Here is a 13,727-nt window from a genome sequence, read left to right on the forward strand (position 1 = left end):
GGCGATTCCTGCCTCGCTTTTTTTCTTTAGGGTGGAGCTTGGAACATCAGCAATGGGGATGGAGATTTGTAGTGAATGTTGCTGTCAGCATCGGTTGGAGTTCCACTCGCTTGCATCAGGATCAGCAAAAACCGTGAAGGTAGTCAGCAGTGCGGCTCAGAATGAGACTCACTGCTTCAGCATATAAAGTGCTCATTCGCTTTATAAGAGGGAAATGTTCAGGGCGTTCTCCTAAACACCACTTGTGATGTTTTTATTGGAGTGAAAGAGTTCGAAAATGTTTTTATACTAGCAAAAGTTTATAGTTGAAGCTTAGAAACTTAGAAGGTGCATAAGAATGGCTGTTGTAAATAATTAACATTGTGAGACTGTTTTGGTTGTTTTACGCATAAAGGGTTTGTGGTGCTGAATAATTAATAAAGAGAACATTCCAAATTTTCATTTAATGAGGATTTCTAGATGTATTGTGGCCAGTCCAGTTCAGTTGAATTTCAACAAAATCAAACCTCAGGGGTGACAAAGTCTGCCAACAGCAATGTGAAAGACTGACAGCAAGACCATGCATATGAAAACTGTTATAAATAAAGCTTATCAAAATACATAGGTTTTTTTATTTATAAATACAAATATTTCTGTTGTATTCCTTATAAGTGAATATAAACTTGTTTACATTGCAGTATTTGAGGTCTAAAAAAATACAGAGCATCTTCTTGACCTGTTTCTCCAGATTTTATATCCTGCAAATAAATTCAAATATAATTTTTATGTGAAATTTGGAAGAAAGTACACAGAATGAATAATTCTGAAATGGTCCCAAATGCTGTAGCTAATGAAGCAGCTAATGATGACACGTTATGCCATTAAAACAATATTTCATAAACGCTCCCATTGGAGTTACAACTGAAACTGTTTTGCAAGCATCTTACTCATATGCATGTAGGCATTGGTCGTTGTTTCTTCCAAGTTTCACTGTGGAAGAGCTCTAAATCCACAATACACATTTATTTCAAAGAGAGAGCAGGTTAATCTCTATATACATGAGATGTGGCTTGAGGAGCTGTCAGCCGTAATGTGAACAGGTGCACACATTTACCAGCTTGCTTTGAAAAGGTTAGGGTAAAGGGCATATATATCTTCACAGGTCCTCAGGCACAGCCTGAAGGTGACAGCTTTTGGAATTAGATCTGGTGTTATGAAGATTGTCCTGAATGTGTCTAGTGTAGTAAAGCATGACCTAGTTCATTTTGGTTTGGGGCCAGTTTTCCCTTGGGAGTGTCCTTTTCACAGACATACTTTGTGATTCTACTTTTGTTTGTTACTATACTATGCATTTAGACCTATCTGTAAACTTTCGGGTTAAAATAACTGTTGGTGGTTCAAGTATTGCATTAAATCAATGAGGCGAGTTTGACAGACAGGAGGTGACAGTAGTTGTCATTGAGGAACTTCTGTTCCTTCTATCATCGCTGTAGTTTTATTGCTTTAGATGTGACTAACAACATAAGAACATAGTATAATGTCAAAGAGCCACTGAATCAGTCACAAAATGTTTATTTAAGGTGACAGTGACCTTTTCTGACTCTGAGGTCTCTGGGCAACAAACAGGAGATGAAGGCCACATCCAGTGGAAGCCAACGATATGTCATAACTGCCTTTCTAAAGCATGTCTGCTTTCTAAAGGGGTTTCTTTGTTTCATTGTATGATCTACTGGGCAAATTTAAGGGTTACCTAATAGTTCACCTAAACATGAAAATTCTGTCAACATTTTTTCACCCTCAGGTTGTTCCAAACCTCTGTAAATTGCGTTGGTCTGCTTAACACTAGGAAAGATATTTTGAAAAAATGTCAGTAACCAAACAGATCTCATCTTACATTTACTGCCATAATAGGGAAAATAAATACTATGGGAGTCGATGGGGGGATGAGAACTGTTTGGTTACTGACATTCTTGCAAATATGAGTAAAAAATGACAGAATTTTCATTTTTGGGTGATCAGTCCCTTTAAATTATGATTCCACTTGTTTTGAGATTCATCTAAGTTTGTAAGTTGTGATGGAAACAGCGTTTCCCATACAAAGAATTTACTTGGGCGGTCTGCCCAGGTATATTTATGGCCGCCCAAGTATATTTGGCGTCACAACTTTTTTTTTGATCGAATAACTACTGGATGAACAGCGCTAACGCGTCTTCTCTCGTTCCTGACTTGTTTGGCGTGGGTAGAGCGTAGCCGCACGCGCGTGATTGGTCGAGAAGGCTGAAGCTCAAAAAAATAAATGGCGGCCGAAACGCCTGTTGGAGGATAGTTTATGCTACTTAGATCGTGACGTCACCGTCGCCACAAGTCTGTCAAAATCTTATGGGAAACACTGCTTCATTCAGCAAACTAAGTAGCTTTCCACACAGTTTGAGTCTCTCTCTCTTTCTCTCTGACTCTTCTGTGTCAGCTCAATTGCTCTTTTTGTCTGATGGATCTTTGCTGCTCTGTGCCCTCTGTGCCCCTCTGCACCTCATTAGCCTCAAAGTTATACCTGCCCCGGGGAAACAAACGCCCTCTGAAAACGCTTTGGTTCTCTTTGCATTCACACATTTGTATTCGAGTTATCTCCCAATCGATGAAAATTATAGCTTTCCTGTGCTTTGCTTTTTCAGAAGGTTTTCACCATAATTAGTGTTTCCTTCAGGGCCAATCCCAAGTGTCTGCGCTTGTTTTATTTTTGGGTTAGGGATTACACAAGCTTTATCAAAAACAGCTTACACAAACATACCTGTACGGTTAGCTTGTTTACCAGCTTAAACTGTTAGCTGGCTAGCTGTTTGTACTGGTAACCACTTAAACCAACTAAACACCATTTTGGAAAAGCACGCTACTCGTATGCTCTTTCGACATCTTTAATGTACTAAAAACAGAGCTGTCATTCAGACTTAAGCATTTTTAAATGAGTTTTGTCAGGATAGCTGCAAAGTCATGCCTGGACTGGACTGAACCGGCAGCATAGGCCGGTTTGGGGACAGCTGTGTCAGGCCATTCTGATTGGGGCTCTGTGGGTGAGATATATAAGGTACAAACTTGTAAGAAGACACTGCTGCATCAGCAATTGCAATGACAATGTCATTCACCATTTCATTGTCTTTTACCCCTGTCTGTCCCGGCAAAGTTACTGGGTCAGACAACCACAGAGACCCAATGTTGTACACTTACATTATAAAATATAAGTGGGGTTATTTTTTACACTGAATTTCACATTTCATTGCTGTCATCACTGCCTTAACAACAGAGTTGGGAGCCTTTTTATAATCCTCTCCACTTTTGCCCCTTGGTTATGTTTCTTGGCTTCAGCTCACTGAAAGTTGCATGATGAATTGCAGCATATTGTGCCGGCGTCGTTGCATGAGGCTCAGGTTCTCCTGGGGTACGAGGCGCCATTAGAGCCCTGTGAGAGATTACACAACTCACAGCAATATTTAATCGGCTTCGTGCTCACAACAAGTCTAGAAGTCTTGCAGTGAACCCCTACGGGGTATAGTCTGTGAAATTCGGGGAGGCAACTATGTGCCATTTGCTTCACGCTCAGGTGTTTTAGGGCTGCTACAACCCATTAATTATTTCTAGTTATGTGGAGTTTATATACCACTATAGCTCAGTGGTTAGAGCATGGAGTAGCAATGCCAAGGTCAAACTCAAAAACAAAAATATGTACAGTAGAATGCAATGTGAGTCGCTTTGGATAAAAGCGTCTGCCAAATGCGTAAATGTAAAAGTTAAGTTCACCTTGCGCAATGTTATTGCGATTTGGTGCTAAATACCATTTTTTATGCGTAATAAATCTGTTTATTCATTCATTATTTTTGGGGACTGGGTTCATTTAGTATGAAATGTGCTTGTGTCACAGTTTACTGTTTTGTATAAAGATGACAGAATCTTCAGAGCATTTCACTGTCTGTTGTGAGCTGTGTGGTATGGGGGAGGAGAAAGGATGACCCTAGGACAAAATCATTTCTGCATCCCTCACACGTGGGGAAAGGGAATACAGGCATTCACACCTCCACAGTGACGTCCTTGAGTGACATTGAAGCATGATGCAGTATCCTGTGGTTGCGGTATGCATGCATGACTGCAGAATGTCCTTCGAATAGCATGGCTGATGATGCTTTTTTCAGTTTTTTGGACACCGTTTGGATCCTTTCATCATTTTTTCGCAAAAACCACATTGCCAATGCTGCATTTGTGTTGACTGACTACCTCATTCTGCATCAGATCTGCCTTGCAAGTTACAATTCAAAGGTTGATTTGAGTATTCCGTGCGAGAGGTTGTGATGTTGGTTGTTGACGTTGAAAATAACAATACAGTAGGGCTGCAACAACGAATCGATAAAATCGATAAAAATCGATTATTAAAAATGTTGGCAACGAATTTCATTATCGATTCGTTGTATCGCGCGACTATAACGCGCGCCACATGTTTGAGTGGCGTGAGCGTGGCGTTTCTGTTGCGTGTCAGCTCTGTGGCGGCTGCGTCGTGTTTTCTGTATCTTTGCACACCAGCACCGTGCCTGACGCGGCCCTGGCGCGCTGCTGCTGCTAGGTGACATAGAGGGAGGCCGCCGACAGACAAGGGTCTTGTATTCACGACATGTTTAAACTTTTTTCACATAACCTACACCTTACAAAATCCGAAAAATGAGTAAGTAGTCTGTCTGTTTATTTAAATAACATTTCCAAATGTTTTGTAGCTTTATTACCTGATGTTGGACCGTCACTCAGATGACACACTAGACTACGTTGTTATTGTAGTGTGTCATATTTTTTTTCCATTTTTAATCACATTGTTAAGAGCATAAAAAACAAAAATAATTCAGTCACCAATACATTTTGGGGTTTAATACGAACCACAATTCGTATTAAGATGATTCTCAGATATGTTATTAAAGTTGTAACGTAATCAATTGATGCACGAGTTTACTTTATGCAATATGTGTTTAAGATGGACATAAATTAATATTCCCATTCAATGCAATGTATCTTTTCATTGGATATAGCCTAAGCATTTTCTTGGAGGAAGATTTTATGGAAAAAAGTAGTTAATTGGAGTATTCATTTGCAACATTTTAGTAATAATATCTCATACTTAATAGGAATATTAATGTATAATTTATTTCAATATTCACTTGTTGTTTCTCCAAAAATGCATTATAAACATGATTTAAGTCCTGATGTTTTCTACAGTGGACATGTAAACCCCGTAACGTGTAGATGTTGGTTTAATGAAATTCAATTTGAAAATACGTTCAAATAAATGATGATTAGCTTTCAAACATCAAAATGGCATTCATTAATATGTATTCGTGTACAAAATTACATATAAACATCTTTTCCTATTCTATTTTGCCTGGAAACGCTTCCAAAACGCTTGCGTGTCTCGTGAAAAATAGGCGTCGATTCAATTCCTAGCATGCACGCGTTTTCCGTGCGGCTCGTCTCACGCAGGCAGTGTGCAAGCTCTAACCTGTTAACATGGGAGCCGATTTAAAAACGGTCACGCCAGGCTTCTGAGACGCTCACGCCACGCATCTAGTGTGTCACAGGACTAAAAAAAGTTGATCGCGCCGCGCAGCATAGCGGAGAAAAAATAAATTAAAAAAGCAGAGCGGAGGTAGAGGAAAGACCATCAGAGAGACACGAAAAAATTCCAGAAAAAAACAGCAAACCACGAGAGGCTTCTTGATGGGAAATGCATCATGTAAACCACAGCCAGCTGTAATAATAATATAATAAGTAATAATAAAGCTTTTGAAATATGTTTTGCAATGTCAGTTCTATTTTTCAATAAAGGGTTGAAAATGAATGCTTTTAAAAATTTGTATCCGATTCATCGATTAATCGAACAAATAATCGACAGATTAATCGATTATTAAAATAATCGTTAGTTGCAGCTCTACAATACAGTATTGCATAGCCAGCATGTTTTTATCCTTAGCAAGTAACAATTCTGTCCTTTCCTTGCTGTGGAGATGTAGAATCTAGACTGGGTTTCTGCCAGGCAGCAGGGATCTTTGAAGGCTGTCCAAATATATGACCCTCCTTCACTCCTTCCATTGATGCTATTAAGAAGATAAATTGAGCCACCGTTACACAGTTGAGTAAGATGAAATATGTGTGTAGTCACCTGTGAGATGTTTGAGGTGAACCCTCTCAATGATAGAGAGGTTGAAATTGATGGATGTTATATAGACTTTAGCTCTAAACAGTTTTCATACTTACAGATGCGCACATAAACTGACCATTATAAACGATTATCTTGCACAAAGACATATTATGTGTCATTAAACATCAAAGAACTATTGAACGTCCTTCCCTCTCCACACTTAAAGTCCCAGGGAAATAAAAAATGACAGTTCTAATATTGCAGCATTTATACTAAATAGCTTATCAATGTCGGTCATTTTTTTTTTAAAAATCAATGTACCTCATAATCTTCAGTTAAAATCCCTGACCATCCATCTCAAATTATGTAAATTAGACGGCTTGGCCGGAACATCCGTTAACTCCTCCCCATCAATTGTCAGGCTGCTGCCAGTTTCATTTCAAAATCAATGCAATGGCTGTTTTTACACGTCCAATCAATTCGCAGTGAAAAATGGAAGCCACACCCACTAATTTTCTCGTTTGAAATTCCTTTTCACTCGGATCGGTGTCAGCAGCAATCGCAACTTCCGGTTCACGGGGACTTTAAACACGGGGTCGGCACGTTCAACTACATCACATTTGACCTTTCCAACGTTATTATGTAATACGGAAGTTGTGGACGTGCGTCACGGAGGTAGTGCAAGCTGTGTATTTGTGGTTAAAAACGATATCATTTTAAATGTTTCTAAGAAAATTTGTTATTATCGTTTCTCTAGACAACACCCTTATTCGTCGACTAGTGTCGTGTAGAGCATTTAAAGTTGCGATGATACTGACATTTGGACCTTAAACCCATTAGTCCCCTTTGAAGTCTATTATACTGTATGGAGAAAAATCCTGGAATGCTTTCCTCATTAACTTTCTTTTCGACTGAAGAGAATAAAGACATGGACTTAGATGACATGGGGAATTTTTATTCTCACATGAACTACTCCTTTAAGGTTTGACCATGTCAAAGTATTCAAAACTCGCTCACCTCAAAGCTTTTGACTCTACATTCCCTGATAAGAGATAAGCTGTTATGCTGCATATTTAACCGCAGCATATTTGCCCCCTTTGTCAAGGTTATTTCTGGCATTTGTAGACCCATAAATGTGATGTGAGATTATTATTGGAATGGTTCAATGCGCTCTGCATGTCTTGGGGGTTCATGCAGAGAGGTCAGGTCTGTGTCCCGTCTCTGGAGTTCTGTTCCGTTACCACAGTTTTCAAAGGAAAGAAAAGTATGCCTAATTTCTAGTTTCTCAATTAGCCGACTTTGAAATCGATAAAGATTAAAGTTCACCTGGGAACTCTTCTAGTCTTTACCAATACTCATTATCAACTGAACGCTTGTTATTCTTAAAGTGGTTAAGCATTGAAGCATTAATGGCCTGCTGCACATGCGCACATGTCTTTACGTGTCATTAGGTGCTGTGTCCTGTATTTATATTTATTGACAAAATTGCAATATAATATACATAACTGTGTCTTCAGAGGTGTTTAAAGACCTGACAAAATTAAGCGTTATGTTTTTATGACTTGGATTAATCTATTTCTATCTACATACATTGCGGGTCTCCTTACATGGAATTTGCCATGTTGTTTCTACAGTAGCTCTAAACGGACAAATTGATCTTGAGAGCGTGTTTTGTAAATATGTTATCTTCTCCGGCAAAGAAAGGAAAACGTGACAACATCTTAGTCTTGTGTCAGCCAACGTAGTTCTTCAAAAGGGAGGGGTGGAGTGAAACCGTTGGTTGCAATTCGCAACCTCACCGCACACAACACAGCACCTTTAATAATTTGTTTGATGACTAATGTTACAGATGAGCAGCTTCTTACAGCAGATGGATTATCCTGGGCTGTTTATTCTTTGCTGTAGGTAAGACTGTCTGGTAAAGGTAGCGCACACATTCTGTTTGTGAGGTGTGGGCACAGCATTTTGTCACGTGCAATGGGCACTTCTGTTTTTGGCTGATAAGAAGATTTACCTTTGGCTTTTAAGCTTTAGGAACAATTTATCTCCTCTTCTGTATCCCTTGTGGGTATTAAGCAGTAACCTGTTATTTAATTAGAATGTAGATACGGGTGATTGAATGTTTAAAAAGTCAAAATTAGATGATACCCTGGTGAACACGTGTGTGTAAAAATGGCGCTCACGTTGAATTAGTGAAAATCATTATTGGCAAAATCTGCAGCATTATTTTGTAGCAACTCTGGCTTTGATAACACTACAAAAGTAAAAGCTTCCTTTATTGAATTTGTAATAGTTGGAGGCAGCGTAAAACGTTGTAAAACACCCAGCCCTAAATTTGTATAAAAGTGTAAAATATCTTCAGATGTCGTATAACTCTATTATAGATTTTGTAAATACGTGTGTATGCTAGATTTGGCTCATCCTTTCTGGGAACACAGCCTATGAAAGTCTCAGTAAAGGATGAAACTCTGGCCACTGTAGTTCTGTTTACATCAAATAAATGTGACTTATCTGTCCACCCCAACATGTTTGTGCTGGTGTTATGTAACCTGGCAGGCCGTTGGCCAAACCCTCTCCCGCACGGAGACTGAGATTAGAGATTAGGCCTGATCATGCACCTGTCTCAATGCTGTGTGAGATTCTGGATCAGAACCAGCTTGGTTTACGTTGGCCATGTGGACGTCTGCTGTTGCTTTCTCTGAACTGGCTTAAAGAGATAACTGTAGGACAAACAATGTGCGTGTCTTTTCCAACAATGCGAAAACACACACTTAGAAAGACTGCAATGTTATAAAGACTTCTCCATTCTGGCCTGTGCTATATGCTAAACTTTAAGTTCAGTGATATTAATTCATGCTGTTCCCCCACAAGACAGAAGAGTGACGCATTATCCATGTTTAGCCCTTTATACTATTCATCATTTCAGCATGGGTGACTCAGTCACCCTGTGAGTCAAGAGCTCTTTGGGCAGTAAAAGTGGAAAGAACATTAGAAGCCTTAATCATGTTCTGTTTGACATGAACAACAGGCATAATGTAGGCGATGCAGACCGTGTTTTGTAATGTGTGGTTGTTTTTGTGCTTTGCAGCTATTATGTACGTCATGGGGGCACTGGGACCAGCTGCAGGATACCTACTAGGAGGAGTCCTGATCGGTTTCTATGTGGATCCCAAATCCATTATCAACATTGACCAAAGTGACCCACGCTTTATTGGCAACTGGTAAGAATTTTCTCTATGGTCAATTATTGTCAAATTGAATCAGAATCATCCGACTTGTTTGTAGTGACAGTTCTGTACGTCTTATCTGTGTTAGAAACATTAACCAATGATTCATTTACAAGTTTTGCAGATGCTTTTATTTAAAGTATCCTAGAGTGAATTGAAGGTTGTTTTATGGGAATCGAAAACATGTTGTTTGTGCTAATGCAACCTTCTTCCAATTGAGTAACAGGACCATCATTCATCCATATTGTTATTTTCTTAGGTGGAGTGGCTTCCTGCTCTGTGCTTTTGCCATGCTGTTGGTCATCTTTCCCATGTTCACCTTTCCCAAGAAACTGCCCCCTCGCCACAAGAAAAAGAATGGAGCGGAAAACACCTCCAATGACGACGATGTCCTGAAAGAGAAATCTAACAGCAAGGGCCAGACAGTCGCGTCCTCCATGGGCTTTGGAAAAGACATCAAAGGTGCGTCTGAGATGGATGGATGGATGGATGGATACACATAGGTCATGTGGTGATTTACACTACGGGACTCATGTGTTTAAATTCTTGAATACTGTTCCTTTTTTCCTCCATTTGGCTTTTGAAGCAAATCAATTCAGCATGTTTTAAGAAAACCTTAGATCATCAAGAATAAATGCTATGTTAGTCCACTAGAGAAAACTGCTTAAAGGGCTCTAGACTAAAATTTTAGAGAGTTGGCACTGGTGCTACCAAGGTATTCAGTTGGTGGAACAAGCCCTTAATTGGGTAGCAACAGAGTCATGGGTTGAGGAAAATCGATGTTTTTAATACATTAATAAATCAATCAGAAATTAATATAAATGCAGCTGCCCCTTTAAGAGCTTGCACACTATAGGCTACACATGTGCATTTTGTTTCCTAACTTTCACTACTTTTACAAGGATTATTGTTAATATGGTAATTTTGACGTAATTCTGTGTTTATATGTCCGTTTCAGAGCAAGAAGGTGTGAAAGAGAACTCAGTTTAGTATTTTGTGCTCTGACTCCCTGGGTGCGCGCATATCTCAAACAACCCTGATTATTCTTCATAAGAAGCTGCATTGATACACGTTTGGCTTTTATCAATGGCGACTATAATACAATAGCGATTTAACGTGATGTATAAAGTTATAAATGCTTTTCAGTATTGTTAGCTTTATACAATAATATAGTGCTTAAAGTTTAAACACATTTCCTGCATTAGCTTCACATGCATACAATACACGCAACACATTTCTTTATCTTTGCTGTTTTGTACCTTAGCCGGGGAAGTTCTTGTATTCTGAAGGCTACGAAACATAGTTGCAAGATTTAACGCTTCACTCGTTTGCTCTGTCAGTCATCATAGCGCTTACACCCGCGCATAATGTTTTAGGGGCGGGGCACTGATAGATAAGTGAATGGTTGAGGGAGGGTAGACAAAAATTACATTTTCCATGCATTAAATTAATAATACACAAAATTATATATTGCTCAGTGGTTCGCACTGTCAGGAAAAAAAGTCGCAAAATGTCTAGAGCCCTCGGTTTATCAGTTAACACATCCCTTCATTTGGGGGCGATTTCTTAATTTATGGAAGAGTTATAAAATAATTAGATACATAGGCACTTTAACACTTCAATACCTCTCTCTCTCTTTGAAAAATATGGTATTTGATGGGTTAAACTGTTTTTCTTTGTATATAGATTTTCTCAAGTTTTATTTATGGGTAAACTTTGATATTGCAGTGGTAAAGTTTGACCGTCACTAACGGTACTAATTCTAGCGGCCCACAGCTGCCTCCAAGGTTTTTAAGTGGTTTTGTTGCTATATAGTCGAGGATTTATTATCATCTTATATTACAGGTTATGTCTGAGGACTGCATAAGATAGCTGAAGTTGCTTATTCAGTATCCACCTGCGAAGAGCATTATTGACTATTCTGCGACTCTCACCACTAATATACTTTCTCCCATTAGTGACCTATGACTAAATTGCTGCAGGGAAATTTAGCTTTGAACAATTTGTCCATTCAAAGAAAATTGTACTGTATACTTGTACTAGGAAAGATCAAATTGCTTGGTCAATAAATAAGAGAGGTGAAGACTTTTTAAGGTAATAATAATGCAGAAATGGTGTAATTTACGAGTTCCCTGTTTACCTTTGTAATGTACGGTTTTGTGGAGACAACTGGCATCAGTATTTTATGTATACAGTGAATTTGGATTCATGCATGTGATCACCGTCACGCAATATAGGACGGTATCATATGAAGCAAATTGAAAAAATAGCTTGGTTATAAAAAGGTGAAATAAATAGTGCTTAACAATAAAGTAGAGCAATAAAAGTCATACAATACATTTCATATCGTTCTATCTTCACGCTGCTTTTAATTTACAACTAGTTGCAATTATTTTTATTAGCCTGGAGAGGATTTTGTCCTGATACACATTACAATCACGTACTATAAATCCATTGTAACCTACTTCTATTCCCCCCTGGACTGCATTTGTTTGCCTAAGTAGGCTTACAACATAACTGTTCAACATTGCCTACAGTAGAGTAAAGTGTTAGTGAAACAGAGGGTTTATGAAAGTTTAAAGAAGAGACATGCTCTTACTATATTAAAGCATTTAATTATTCAGTAAAGCATTTCATCTGGTTGTCCCTGCTGTCCCATGGATGCTCCCAGGGGTCAGAGTTCAACATGCTGGAGCAAATTAGTGCTTGGTTATTGCCAGTTGCAATGGAAATGATGCTTAATCGCTGACCTTCTAATAAAAAGTTGCCTGCATTGGCCATGATGAAGCATTCAGCTGAAAGCTCTGGGCTTTAAACAGATTATCTGATAAACCAAGAGGTGTGGAGACACCGTGTATGGGTTTAGCTGTATGTAGCCTGTTAGAAACATCGGTTAGTGTGGATTATAAGGATTATGTTTTGAGAGGTGATGGCTACACACCGGTCACATTTGCTGGCCATAATGTTAACCAGTTAAAAAAAATATTCAAGTACACTGTGTGCATGTTATTTGTTTATTATTGTCAAGTTTTTATATCCTGCTACAGTTTTGTGTCTAGTAAACTACTACTTAATATCTACAAATCTTAGAGAAATAGAATACATTAAATTATAAATAATCTAATTATAAATATAAATTATAAAAATGTAATAAACAAATAATGAAAAAAAACAATATTACTTTTATTTAAATATAAAAAAAATTATATTTTAATAAACAAATTTAATATTATGCATTAACAAATAATAATAAATGGAAAATAAATAAATTATAAAACTTAAATAAACAAGGTTTAAGTTACACTTTGCCCCAATCTAATAGCCCCCCACATATGGCATGCATTGCTAATGCTGTTGTTTTTGTACTTTTGTGAGCAGACCTCCCAAAGGCAGCCATACGGATCCTCAGCAACATGACGTTCCTGTTTGTGAGCCTGTCCTACACGGCCGAGAGCGCCATCGTCACGGCTTTCATCACCTTCATTCCCAAATTCATCGAGTCACAGTTTGGAATCCCCGCCTCTAACGCCAGCATTTACACAGGTACACAAACATAGTTTTTTTTTACATCTGTGATCCTAAACCTTGACATTCTTCGGTCATAGCACGCGTTTCTACACGATTAACACTTTATCTTCAGCGCTTTAAGAACATGTGTTAGGAAAGATGTGCGAGGACACGTGTGATATAGCTTTTTCTCACAGCTGACACTCTTCTATTTATGGAAACATGTTTGATTGCCGTTATATAAAGCTGACAATATTGCTTATATAACCAAAGGGCCCCTCTTGAGAGCGTATTGCTGGCTGTATGTCAAGAAACTATAAAGATTGTGTGTTTATGCTCATCTGAATAACATCTCAAAAACGCCTTTCCCTCCTTCTTGGACTCTGGATCATTATTAAGCCATGCATATGTCCATGTGTCTCAGCACAGATGCTCACTCGCAAGGTAATGGGAGGCTGGCCAGAATTTGGTCAGGCGAACACAATCCTTATCTGTCCGGATCAGATTGATGGAACAAGTGTCAGCGCTGACTGTAATCCGGTTTATTAACTATATAAATGCTAAATACTATAATCCTGTCTGCTCTCTATCATCCTGCCATCTCCTGTCTTTCTACACTGTCCTATTGACATGAAAATCGGTCACAAAACAAAACCTTTTTTCAACCACAGGACTTGAGGCATCATTCATGTCATGTTTGTAAGTTTAATACTTAAGCGTTTGTTCAAAATAAAAGTGATGCTTGTCTTAAAGTGATAGTCCACCTAAAAAAGAAATTCTGTCACCATTTACTCAACCTCTTTTCATTTCAAACCTTTATGACTTTTTTTCTTCCACAGAACACAAAA

The 13,727-nt window shown here is 38.5% G+C and overlaps 1 protein-coding gene across 1 annotated transcript in view; it reads left to right on the forward strand.

Annotated features, from left to right (window-relative positions):
• Positions 1-13,727, forward strand: part of slco5a1 (solute carrier organic anion transporter family member 5A1) — a 31,741-nt gene that overhangs the window by 8,052 nt on the left and 9,962 nt on the right. The window contains exons 3-5 of the mRNA XM_079447635.1: positions 9,234-9,366; positions 9,632-9,834; positions 12,751-12,915. Of these exons, the coding sequence (XP_079303761.1) occupies positions 9,234-9,366; positions 9,632-9,834; positions 12,751-12,915 (501 nt within the window). The remainder of the gene's footprint in view (positions 1-9,233; positions 9,367-9,631; positions 9,835-12,750; positions 12,916-13,727) is intronic.

The sequence above is a fragment of the Barbatula barbatula genome, assembly GCF_947034865.1.
Source record: "Barbatula barbatula genome assembly, chromosome: 23".
NCBI classification, from domain to species: Eukaryota; Metazoa; Chordata; class Actinopteri; order Cypriniformes; family Nemacheilidae; genus Barbatula; species Barbatula barbatula.